This window comes from Orbicella franksi, chromosome 11, assembly GCF_964199315.1.
Source record: "Orbicella franksi chromosome 11, jaOrbFran1.1, whole genome shotgun sequence".
Lineage (NCBI taxonomy): Eukaryota > Metazoa > Cnidaria > Anthozoa > Scleractinia > Merulinidae > Orbicella > Orbicella franksi.
Genome location: NC_138155.1, coordinates 9680969 through 9694400, shown reverse-complemented (window position 1 = coordinate 9694400; position 13432 = coordinate 9680969). Strand labels below are relative to the sequence as shown.

The 13432-nt window shown below is 38.9% G+C and overlaps 2 protein-coding genes across 3 annotated transcripts in view; one reads left to right on the top strand and one right to left on the bottom strand.

The window, feature by feature from the left end:
- The window catches only part of LOC145502353 (F-box DNA helicase 1-like), a 21095-nt gene extending 17471 nt beyond the window's left edge, over window positions 1-3624 (bottom strand). Inside the window, exons 1-2 of the mRNA XM_081481649.1 lie at window positions 2459-3624; window positions 1297-1424 (exon numbers count right to left, since the gene is read on the bottom strand). Of these exons, the coding sequence (XP_081337775.1) occupies window positions 1297-1424; window positions 2459-3544 (1214 nt within the window). The 5' untranslated portion in view covers window positions 3545-3624. The remainder of the gene's footprint in view (window positions 1-1296; window positions 1425-2458) is intronic.
- A 280-nt stretch (window positions 3625-3904) lies between these two features.
- LOC145502404 (ankyrin repeat domain-containing protein 16-like) lies at window positions 3905-13429 on the top strand. 2 transcript variants are annotated; one of them, XM_081481723.1, is made up of 8 exons: window positions 3905-4275; window positions 5603-5725; window positions 6366-6463; window positions 6886-6928; window positions 7617-7725; window positions 8347-8508; window positions 9774-9852; window positions 10556-13429. In XM_081481723.1, the coding sequence occupies exons 1-8, from the start codon at window positions 3905-3907 to the stop codon at window positions 10714-10716; spliced, it is 1146 nt and encodes a 381-aa protein (XP_081337849.1). In that variant the 3' UTR covers window positions 10717-13429. The 2 variants fall into 2 exon arrangements, with proteins under 2 accessions (XP_081337849.1, XP_081337850.1); XM_081481724.1 differs by having other exon boundaries at window positions 4184-4275; window positions 5598-5725.
- The last annotated feature ends 3 nt before the right edge of the window (window positions 13430-13432 follow it).

Genomic DNA, 13432 nt, shown 5'->3' with positions numbered 1-13432 from the left:
TGGCGCAAAGGCCCCGCCACGAGGCAGATTTAATAATTAACTAATCCAAGCGGTATGAAAAAAAAAAAAAAAAGAAAAAAGAAAAAAAAATAGAAGTGTTTGGTTTGAAACTTACTGTTTCCTGTAAGAAATATTCACTATTCCCGTTATAAGTTGGAACGCAAACATGGCTATCTCTATGTACTCTTTTTTTCTTTTTTTTTTCTTCTAAATTTTGTTAATTTCTGTGGGTTACGTGCCAACAGTCACGTAACGCACATAAAGTCAAAAAGCAGATTGCGATCAAACGAGTATGTTTCAGAGAACAACACATTTTTTTGCTGCATACGATTGCATAAAAAAGGTCTGTTTTGAAAAGCAGTGTCGGCTGCTGTTCTAAACCTTGTTAGTTCTTCACTGTTTGACCGACGCGACAGCGATAAACCTGAGAAGTTAAATATTTGCGTTTCACCGTTCGATCGACGCGACAACATAAACCGGAGAAGATAAACATCTCGCCCCATTGTGGCCATAGAGCAATTCAGGTGATAACAATTGAGTTTTTAATTTCGAGGGGTCTGAGTTTTCGTGACACCCGTTTTTCCCGGCTTTCCCTAGACTAGCTCCAAATTGTACGGCCCCTTGCGAAGACTGGTGACGATCATATCGAAGAAAGCACCGAATATAATGAAGTAAGCACCGAACAAGGAAGTACCGAATATAATGGCCTTTGCACCGAATATAAGGAAGAGAGCACCGAATATAATAGTGTTAGTACCCGTAATAATGAAGAAAACACCAAACAAAGTTAGAACCAAATATAACGAAGAAAGCACCGAATATAATAAAGACAGCACCGAATATAATGAAAAAAGCACCGAATATAACGAAGAAAGCACCGAATATAACGAGGGAAGCACCGAATATAATGGAATAAGCACCGAATATAATGAAGACAGCACCGCATATAAAGACATAAGCACCGAGTATAATGGAATAAGCACCGAGTATAATGAGTTAATCACCAAATATAATAACATAACTACTCAATATAATGACATAACCACCCAATATAATAAAAAAAAGTATCATAAGACAGTTCTGGCGTTCCATACTGTAGCCCCTTGCACAAGTATACAAGCTCAAGATGCATTGTACATACATGTACATGTACCAGGTTACAATATTTCACTCGAAAAATACAATTAGACACTTTATACCAAGTTAACTTAACTCAAAATGTTTTCAGTGATCTATTCCAAGTTGAAGTTTCTGAGCTTTTCACAGTTCATTCAAAAGAAAACAAAAATACTTTACCGTGCAAGATTTCGAGGAAATAAATCGACATCTAAAAGACCATTTTCGTCTAGAAGTTTAATCATATCATCTTCTGATGAACTATCTCCGTTCTTAAGAAGGAAGTATTTCTTCTTCCATGGGATAAACTGAAAATAAAAAAAGTCAATAACAAGGATCAGTGATTTTGAATCATCTTTTGTGCTTTTGCGAAGCAGAATATTCAATAAGACAGTTAAAGATAACCTGCAGTCAATTGATACTAGTGGAGTTACATGCAGATAATGAAAATGGTACACTGTACCCCTTACAAGTAATATTTGCAACACGTTAATTTTGCAAATTCTATGATTGAAAAAAAAAACATTGCAAAATTAAAGTGACACAAACAATAAGGGTCACTAACACAACATGACGCAAAAAATAAGTTAGTCACAATATGTCAATAATGTTTACAAAACCATATTTTTAACTACAATGTACCTTACCTTACATTTTTCACTGATGAATAATTCAGGTACAACTAGCAACTGTTTTGTTGTTACTGTTGACATATAATTATACTGTAGTCCCACCCTTGCATTGTTGCCTATTTTGAACATGAACAAAGACCAACTTTTTACAAAATAGCGCCAGCATGCTCACTCGGGTAGCCAATCACAGCGAAGGATTCAGTTCATCTTGCCTGTTCATGGAGCTAGCCATACAGTATAATAAACGTACATACATTTCCAGTTTCTGTAGCAGTAAGTGACCAGGAGTATCTCTACTCCCCCTTGCATGGGGAGAGAGGGAGAGGGAGTTAACAGGGTTATTCCCCCTCTTTCCCTGACCAACATCAACTTTGCTAGTACCCATTTACTGTATACACCTAGGTAGAACGAGGCACTGTAAGAGTAGAGTATTGTCCTGGAACAAAACACAATACAATTTTGGCCAGGTTCTCCACTTAACTAGGAAAGCAACATACTCACCGTGCCTCCCACTGACATCAAACAGACACCCCCATATGCACTTTACATAAATGTACAACCACATGTAATAGCATTTCATGTATAAATTATAGAGTTGTATCGGAGCACAAGTCAAGTTCCAGCCTGAGTCAAGTACAAGTCATGAGTCAAGCTCAAGTCAAGTTAAATTTGACTCGTGCAAAGATACAACTAAAAAACAATGCCATTACCGACTCTCTTGAGATTATGTCATACCACTGGTGGCACACCAAGGCACAGTTCAACATCAAATCCACAATCGGTAACTGACAGAAGATATTCTCCAAAATCTCTACAGGCAGCTGAGCAAAGTCACTGTCACACTGGCTCAAATCCTGTGAGTCGCCACCATCTTCATCTGAGTCACTGACATCGCCGCCAACAAGACCAAATGTGGACTTTGCTGATGCCTGTTTTTTAGTTTGTTTCACAGATTTAGACGAAAGTGATGATTTTTTGCAAAAAGATGCGGTATTCTTCTGATCAGATTCACTAGAACTAGTGCCCTTGTAACTCCTTTCTCCCTTGCTGTCTTGACTAGATTCAATACTTGTAGAAGATTGAGAACAAGTAGAACTTTCTTCCACTTCTGAATCACTCTTAAGTTTTGTGCCACGAACCACATTCATAATTACACAACAGTCATCGTCGCTTACACAATTCTCGTCTTCGCTATCAACAGTAATTGTTTCTGGGACACGTTTCTGCTTTTTGGCAGACCTGCCTTTCAAGTGATTCTGTGCTCTTGAATTTGACCTGCGTGTTCTTCTACTATTTCGCGGTGATGGACACGAGGAGGATGAATTTGATGACGGCGAACTTGAACTAGAAGATGTTGACGACGCCATGAGGCCAAGCACACGTGTATGGTCAAAGTGCGTTTGTGTTTTCTCTGCAGAACTATTTTTCAGTGGTGAACATGCACAAGTAACATGCCCGGAAACTGCACATTTGCAAGTTGTACTTCCTAAATTACGCTGACCTGACAAAATTTGCTGGTTTTCCGTCCCTGAATAACATCCTCCAGATTGCTGATGAATTTTTGCCGCAGTCGTGAAACCAAACACCGGGGTAAATGTAATTTGATCCGTGCGTCCCTTGACGCCAGTTGTCCGATGGTGATTTTCGCCGCGCGAACCAGGATTTGCCTTCACGAGAAAATTCACCTCTTCCTTATTGATACCGCTCCTTGGAGTGAAATATTGTGAGATTATCCGTTGATGCGGAGATGAAATAGTCTTATCTCGCTTTTTCTGAGAGGAGAAATGTCGAGCCATGACAAATCTGTAGACCTGTTTTACAATTTTGTACTCTTGTAACGGATCCAGTTGGCCGCCATGATATGTTCCATTTTCTTTACCAGTGCCGCTCGACGCTATTGGCCACTTGGAAACTCAGTACTATAGTAGTAAATTCTTGAGGGGAGGGGAAGGTAAGAAGAGACAGAATGTCTACAACATAGTCAAACACAGTCGAATTTTTAGGAAATACTGATAGGAGCCAATAAATAAAATATATTTTCACGTCACAACTGACCAGATTTATTTTCTAAACTCTGTCTGCAAAATCCAAGTAGCCTTTATATCTACTACACACACCGACCCACCCTAAAGTTGCTTTTTGCAAATAGAACCAAGATGGCGGATGTCAGGGACGATGGAACTCCCAGACAAAGTTATGAAGATTTTACCGACTATCCTCTCCCTCTACGCCTAGTGCAGGCCAACAAGAAAAAAGAATTTATCAGCATGGTTGATTCTCACAAAGATAAACGGTCAATATTAAACTGTGTTCATTCGAAATCGGGAGACACTCCAATCATCGTGGCCTCCCGCCATGGACATGTAGAACTGTTAAAATTCTTAATTCAGCAGGGAGTGGACATCGAACAGCGTAATAAGGACTTAAAGAGACCTTTACATGAAGCAGCTGCTGGCTGTCACTTAGAGTGCGTCAAGCTTTTAATTTCACAAAACGCGGAGATTGATTGTTTGAAAAGAGCGGACTGGTAAGGGCCACCGAAGAAATCTGGACTCTTCATTGGGTGCCAGGTTGGGTATCCTGGGGTTTACAGCAAGAAGTGCTTTGCTTCGGTACAGTAGACTATTTCTGAGATGCCTTTGCCTCTGTGCTGCTCTGTTTCAAAATGAGTCTCCATTCATATGAAAGTGAGCTCCGCCTACAGGTTCATTTTCATACAAATCAAACTAATTTTTATAAGAAAGGTTTTGCACAAAGACTCATTTTGAAACAGAGGCAGAAGGTAACTTGGAAATGGCCTATTACAACATTTGGCACCAGATCTCAGGCTGACCTGTCTCAAGTCGTCAGGGATGTACAGCTGCAAGGGGTGATGGGAATGAGGAAAGAAGGGAGACATTTGTGACTGACATGCATCTACACTGTAAAAAGTAAACAAAAACAAAAAAACAGGCAGATGTCAACTTTTTTTTATTTTTCGGCTCTTGATGTGCCATATATCTCCTGTCCTTCTTTTCCTTCCCATGAACCCCTCTGTTTCCCTGAGATTTGTTTTCAAAATTTCATCCAGACTCTCCAGACTGTCACTCATTTAGTGGACCTCTTGAGTGGCAACTGGGGATGAGTCAGAGATCTTAGGATGCACAGGGCAATGAACTGAATGCAACCCTTTAAGGCTGCTATAAGCTTACATGTAACTCACACATGTGTCTCACAGAGTATGAAAAGATGCTGCAACACTGATCATTGAACAGAGAATTATTCTTCAATTATACCTTGCAATAGTCCTCATGGCTCGTCACACGTTTCCGCCCCCGCCCCCCCCCCCCCCCCCCCCATTTGCATGGTGAACCATAAGGGCATCTGCATAGGAGATTGATTGTTGATAGTTCTGAATTTACTGAGGTGCTGCAATTAAAGTATGTGTGCAGTGGCACTGAGATTGAGGGATACTCAAAGCGGGTTGAACCAGAACTGAAACTGGGCCCTTTCTTGCCCTCATAAAAGTTGGGAGGGGTGAAGGGTCAGCTCTTTCCAGTTCTAATGAGATAGGAGGACAAAATGTTGTTTTACTCCTTTTCTTCCTTTGAGCTTTGTGTTGTTGTTGTTGTTGTTGTTTTCTTTTTTTCTTTTTTTCTTTTTGCAAAACCTTGCCTAGACTAGATGTGCATAAATTATGGCAGCGAACTTTCTAATGTGGCATATTTTCTTTGAGGTTTTTCCTTCACATCACACGGACAGGGACTACTCATAGTCTAACTCTCTATAGTGCTCAACAGCATATTTAAAAGGTGCCTAACATGGAATTTGATCAGTATTTTAATGATACATTGTTGATTGATCTGCCAGTGTAGGACACCTCTGATGCTATCATGTACCAAGTTGAACTTCGATATCATCAAGGTGTTGGCACAAAGTGGAGCCAACTTGACACTGACTAATAAAGATGGCTGGAATTGCTTCCATATCGCTGCAAGGTAAATAATAGACATGTATGTAAAGACAGAATAAATGGCTTAAACAAGTGGTAGTGCTGTAGTTGCTCTGAATAATGCTGGAACATCATTTTATGTGGACATCTAATCTTTCATGTAGAGGTTTTCTTCTTCATAGAAGCATTGGGTGGCAGTGATCTAATGGTTACTGCACCAGTGGGACTCTAGATTAGTGTTCTGGGTTGGGTAGTCCTGGCCAGGGTCATTTTGCTCTGAGCAAGATACTGCTGCATCTGCCCATCCAAGAGGATAAGTGTTCAGCAGCCAGTTTCTATCTACATGTAAGTAAATGTTAGAGGAGGGGGGAAGGATTAAACCAGCAATGATACACTTTGATCATAGTCTGGCTTCCCTTACACTGGGGGAGTAGCATACTCCAATTAGCTTCATGGCAATCTAGGGTAAGCTCTGCATTACAGTGTCCCAGAAAGTATGGACTGATTTTTCCCATAAGTGTGACTTTACCGAGGCATATATCATCACAGTCACATATAATATAATCATATCCACCTGGTTGTGGGTGAGAACACTTTTTATTCCAGTATTTTTGTTTTCTTTTTTGACTTACGATTGAAACTCTCTATGACTATAATGTGCAATGTTTTACTTTTGATTTTCAAAGGGAAGGACAAGCAGAAATTTTAAATTATCTTCTTGATTGCTGTGGCAACATCTGGGACAGTCACAGTAAGAATGGACGGACACCACTTCACACTGCAGGTGTTTTAAAACTTTGATAGTGCTTAATTTGTAGGTCTACATGACTGATGAGGAACATGAAACAGTAACGGATAAAGCAATAAATTTATAAATTTAGCAATGCATGTGCAACTTTGAGTTTGTGGGCCGGTGGTAGTATGTATGTATGCAACATTAATTGTTACAACTGTGCCATGCATGTAAACCTGTACAGAATAATGTTGCTTAGTTGTGACATTAAAGAAGGTGAATGGGAGGTTGTGAGTTGAAAATAATGTGATAAGTCAAATTTTCTACAGATTTTTTTCCTTCTTTTTTTCTGTCCTATTAATAGTGTAATTTTTCACAATTTTTTTTTGTTTTACTTGAGCCAGTGAACTAATAAAGTGCATTTTACATGGGATTGTCCTCCTTGTAAATCTGTAATATTTATTAAATTTCAGCTCTACATGGACGGTTGGATGCTGTAAGACTCATGATTACTAGGTATTTATATATTTTCACCTCCTGGGCTTTGCTTTCGCAATCAGTGTTTCATTGATTTCTGATCACGACACAGATCTCTTTATATGTATCTCTGCCTTATTAAACTAGCACGGACATAATTAGCATATAGAAAATAATTATTTGCTGTGGATAATAATTATTTAAATCTATACAGCAACAAATTCTTTCAACATTACCGGTATTGTAAGACCTGAAAAAAGAAGAATTAGCAATGAAATAATTCCCGGCCATTAGCAGAGCCTGGTTCATACATGTACATGCAACTGATGTACAAAATGCAAATTCAAGCATACACATATGAACATGAATTTTCTATCATCATGGTTCAAAAATTTTATTTTAACTGCTAGTTAGTTCAGATGAAAGCCTAGGGAATGGATTTTGTTTCTTTATTTTTCATTTTGTAACATGCTTGGTATTTGTTTACAATATTGTACCTGCTTCACATACGAAAATTGCAAATAATTATGCAAATGCAATACTTGCAAGCACACCCAAGGAAGTGAAGCACGAACTGTCTACCAACAATGAAAGAAACATCAGAATATTTACCCGTATAGCCCAGTTTGTTGGGGTTTTTTGCAAGCTTCCATTGGCACAATTATTTCTGTTGGTGTTGAAACAAATTTGAACCAGGGTTAATTAGAAAGATTTTTTCTGTCTGCAGATGTGGTTATGCACCAGACTGTCCTGACAGCTGTGGTTCAACACCTCTCATGGACGCTCTGCGCACAGGACATGTGCTGGTTGCAGAGACTCTTATCAAGGAACACAAGGTACAACAGTCTGAGAGCAATATGAAGTATTGTTTAACTAAGGTGGCCAATGTTTGCTGTTGATATTACAAATGGTATGCTTAAGTACACAGCTCTGTCAATACTAATCTCAACCAGACAACCATTTTGACTGAACATCTGAACATCTTCAATAATTGAAGATGTTCAATGCCCAGACAAGTGACTAGAGCAACAATTATTGTCGCTCTAGTCACTTGTCTGGGCATTGTTTTAAGTGAACCTGACTTAGGATCTGACTGTTATTAATTTAAACTCAAGCTAACTGCACTGGTGTACAGCATCTTCCAAACTTTAGCAGGGCAGTTTAGTACATGACACTGTACACTGTACTCTACAGTGCTTCTGTCTGCTGAGATCTACACATACATGTAATTGATGAAACTGTTACTGATTTAATAACAAGATGGATAAAGATGGATAAATAAAGCTTATTGTTAATTATTAATTAAAATAATTTATCACTGTGTATGCATTGCGGACCTATAGTGTTAGTTCGATTTTCTCTGCATCCACTCTGGGCCTATCTTACCAGGTTATTAATTTACCCAGTTATTCACAATCTTATGCTTTTTCTCTTTAACGTTTGTTGTCATCTTATAGGCCTCCTTAACTGCTATGGATCAGCTGGGCAGACAAGCCATTCATTTAGCTGCTCATGCTGGTTGTAACAAGTCATTGGAGTACATTATTACACAACATGGTATGGATGTCAATGTCTGCACTGGAAAATCCAAAATGGCTCCTCTACATCTAGCAGCTAAGGTACAGGGACTGACTTGATTTTGTTAACCCACACATGTATATACTGTAATAGCTATAAAGAGTACATTCTAAATAGTACATAATTATTAATGTGTATACTATGTATCTCCATATAGAACTGCTTATAATTGAGACTCGAGACATTTACTCATGGTTCACTTCTTGCTTCAGATCCTGTTCTGCTTAAGGGCCCATTAACCGATTCATGCACGCGCTTGCGCACATTGCTAAGGAGGTGAAATTTCACTTCTGGTCACTTACGTCAGCCTAAGCACGGAAAATAAAAACAACTCAAAAACTTGCAAATTCGCATACATTTTATATGTTTTTTCTTTGTGTTTCGCAAAATGCAAAGTAAAAAAAAGTACAAGCAAAGACAAAATAAGAGAAAGACAGAAAAACAAGAGCAATAGAAAGAGAAAAACTAACTCCGTGTGGCTTTGTTTGATCTTACCGAAGTATGCTGGTATTGTAAATTGCGCACGTGTTGATAGGGTAACTTCCAATAGATATCGGACGCACTTCCGGTTTCTTAAAATGCTAAAGGAAACGCGGTTTTTCATTAAATCCAGCCTTTTTTGACGAATTTCAATTAAAGCCAAGTTGGCAACATAGCTATGCATTCCTTTTTCGAAATCATGCTTTTTTCAGAAAATGACAAATTTTTCAATATTTTGAAATGCTCTCAAAATCTGAACTTTTAGAAATGAAACAAAATCGATGCATAGCGTAATGAGGATTTAAATTAAAATATTAAATCAATGAAAAAAATCCCGAGAAAGTAATTTGCCAGGGAGCCTTTGCATTTTTCTCTGTATTAGTCACATGACCATGGGCGTGGCCTGATGACGTCATCACTAGTGTTACTGGTCATGAAAAAGTCGAAACACGTGAAATAACTCTGAACTAACTAAAAATGAGGAGGTTAGATGAGACTAAATTTTCCTTAGCAACGGCTCGAAAAGATCAGTTAATGGGCCCTTAAGACTAAATAAACTTGATTCAGTTCTTAATTAAATTCTTACATTGTATGTTAAATCTGAAGTAGATTGTGCACTATACCTAGACAAAGTGTGATGTGACATTCAGTCAAAGATTTGTGTACATTGTTGTAGGAAATTGCTGCTCTTTCTAGGTCCCTGAGGCCCCTTGCTCATTGCTACTAGTGTCTCATAGTTTTGATCAACTTAACTGATAATCATGAAAAGTGTTTTTTTTTTTTTCTTTTCTTTTTTTTTTTTTTTTTTTCAATTTTATGTTTACAGGAAGGTTATGCAGAAACTGTCCGGTTTTTGATATCCAAAGGGGCATCCATAAATACCCAAGACAAAAACGGAAGAACAGGTATTTTATAACCTTATTAATTGTTGTTGTCTGCTTATTTGTTTTGTCTGTTTCTTTGGTGGTACCCTGGTCCCAAAGGTTTTATTTTTTCGCAATAGGAAAGGGAAAACCTCTTGAACCAAATTTGATTTTGTGGACCATAGGCAGTCATGGTTGCACACTGAACCATGTGGGGGACTTCCATATGAAAAGGTCAGGCATGCTCGTCTCGCTTAGGAATAGAAATTACAGATTCTGGTCTCACTCAGGGTGTTCATGACGAAATGCCAGTGTTTTTAGCACTCAAAGTAGCTTTTAGGGTGCGCTCAAAGAAATAAAAATAAAAAACACCCTTATTTCCGTTTTTAGGCCTGATTTCCACGGTTTCCTCGAGTCTGGTCTACTAGCAGGAGCTGCTTTCTTAAACAGTGGCTGGTGATTAATCAAGCCTATTCTGTTTTAAGTGGTATATTTAAAGGGTCAAATAAAGCTTAAGCCACACCCAGATGGGTCTCCTTTAGGGGTTTAATTCAAATTTTCCGACAAGCGTCCCCGACCTTTTCATATGGGAGCCCCCCCCCCCCCCCCCCTCCACCCACCCGCGGGTATATGACTAATACGTCATGAAAAGGCTTTATCAGGCCTCTTCCTGAGACAGAGGCAAAAAGCAACTCGATATTGTCAATAGCAAACCCCTTGAATAAGTTTTTTGGTCTTTCCCTAGCTCTACACCTGAGCTCAGCTGCCGGACATGACAATTGTGTACGTATTATATTACGCTTACATAACGCCGATCGCAGCCTCAGGGACTGTTCAGGACAGACAGCGCAGGACCTCGCTCTCAAGCCTGCAGTCCAACGAATATTCGAATCCGTAGCACCGTGACTGCATCTGTTTATCACCATGTGGCTGCGTGACCGGCGTCACGCACTCTCCTCACGGCTCCCGTCAGTGCACAAATTCCTCTTTGTGTGATATACAAGCGAGAAGACGTCAAAAGTGAGCTGCACTTTGTCGAGGAAATAAGCCTGAGATCAAAAACAAGGAGTATGTTCGATATTACCTCGTGTATCACGTGTTGTTGAAAAAGGCGTCATCTATCACGTGCAGAGAACGCTTTGAAATGGTTTCGTGATTAAACCTTTGTTGGTTAACTTAAGGTGGCTCCATAGGGTAATCATTTATGGCGTTGCGCGCGCAAGTGTTATGTTTTGAATGCTGTTTTTGCATTCGCTTTCACACCCAGTCCTTTCAAACTTATTACATGTAATAACGAATGATTAAATAGTGTTTTGCTGTCATCTCTGTTAAAATGTTGGGCTTTAGTCTTTAACTATAAGTGCCCAAACAAATGTGTTTTTTACTGTTTGTGGGTCTTTATTTGTGATTTTCTTGAATTTTCTTCGGTGAAATCTTCCAAAATTTTTACAACACATCGCTTCCATCGGGATACGAATTTTAAACACGAAAAAGTAGGGTTTGTAAAGGCAGGTTTTTCGATTTTTTCAAATTTATGTGTTTTACCGCTGTAAAAACTCTGGTCTTATAGATTTCCCTGAAAAACGAGCTCCGACTAAAGTGAAATATTTACTACCAATCTGTTACCAAATTTCACCGAAGGAAACCCGAGAAAATTCACTGTCAGTTTTTCTTTTTGTGCTCATGTTGACGTCAGAAAATATCGAAAAACACTGACGTTTTCCTTCGAGCGCGCGCAGATTCCCTGAGCTTTCGTCCTCAGCGCGCGTGCGATCATAAAACTATAGGGAGCCACCTTAAGTTGTACAATGATTACAAAGTAATCACAGAGAGTTGCAACATTTTATTTTTAATTTATCGTTGCATTAATATCTTCAGTCGAGTTCTCTCGGAATTGAGCACTTTTCAAACTGATACTAAAATAGTTTCTATTTCTGTAAGCCACCGTTTTTTTTTTGTTGTTTTTTTTTTTTTCGCCTTCACGTTAATAGCCTGCGAACGCAGACGTATTTCCGGCTGTCGCTTGTCTCCGCCGAAAATAACGTCTGCGAACCCGAGCCAGGAAACGATTTCTGTGACGTAATGACTTTTGTTTCTCTTTGGCGAATCAGATTCCATTATAGAATGAAACTCGAGTGCTCCTCGCAGCGAATACCTCGCACAGTAGTTCTGGGGCTACTTGAGCTGAACTGTGATTGGCTTAAAATTCCCACGTCACAGAGATTAATCGTTTCCTGGCTCGGATTCGCAGACGTTATTTTCGGCGGAGACAAGCGACAGCCGGAAATACGCCGGCGTTCGCAAGTTCTTACGTTAAAGGCTAATTGTTTAAAATTTTCTAGTGTTTGCAACCTTCGGTAAGGTCACGGTCAGGCGTGATTCGATAAATATTCTTAAATTGGAAGAGTTTTTCTTATTGCTCCTAATAATAGGCTTCTAATATATTGCTTAAGTATACGCCCTCTTGCCAGTAAACGTGAGTCAGTCGTTTGGTTCAAAAAGATAACGATCATAAATAATTTAATAAAAGCTCACCAAAGAATAATTAGCAACTAAACAATTTTGCACAAAGGTTGATTAGATTTATTCCGCGTTTGCTAGCCGTTATCACTCAAAAATATATTTCAAGACGTTTATGGCGACTTGTGTCAGAGTCACTCGAACAACACCCGAAAAATGGCGGGAGCAGGCAATGTGAATCAAACATTTTTGTTGTTGTTTTGTTGTGTTACCATTTTTTGTTCTTTTTCTAACTTTTCCGAAAGAAGGACGATAAGAAGGACGATAAGGAACGAAACAATTTATGGGGATGGCTTGGATACTAGCCATTGCATGTCACGTGTACACTTCACGTTAAATAACTTCGGTCAATTCCTTAATTGTCATGTATAAATATTGGATGCTCTGAAAATAAACTCATTTGAATAAGAAAATTGCCTTTTTGTCTTTTATCGCAGAGATCCATTCTATTTCTTGACTAATTTAATCACTTGTCTAAAAACAAGATTTATGCGTTGTCTGAGGTTGGATTAAGGCTCTAAAACAATTTACAGACAATGCAGACCCTGTGTGGGCAGACCTTATGTAGCCTACCACCTATCGCAAAACGATTAACAAGACTTACGAGCTCGCCTGAGGAAATAAAAGTTCCATTGTGGTAGATAAGACGTATTAAAATGCGCTTTACACTAGATACTTTTTACATGTTTCGCATTGGTTTCGACTTGATGTTTGCTTTACGAAGTGATTCGCGAAGTAGAATCAAATTCTTCTTTTCTCGAGTTCTTCGGCAGCGCTGTAACAGATCTTATATAAGTTGCCCGGGCTGTGACACTGAAAGAATGTCACGCACGTACGTTGTCAGGAAACTGGGAGGGAAATTTCAGAGACTAACTGCATGAAAAACATTAAAATTGGGACTCAAAGGAGTCAAACGATGGCACGCGCTGCTATAAAACAACGTTAATTTTGTGCGCTCACCAGAACAGTGTAACCTGCAGACTACACACAAATGCGCGCGATTTTTGAAAACGAAAGTCGATTCATCTGTTTGTGCGGCGTAGGATGAATGTCTTTAAGTTCCCGCTGTTTTTTTTGTTTTTGTTTTTTTTTTTTTTCAAGC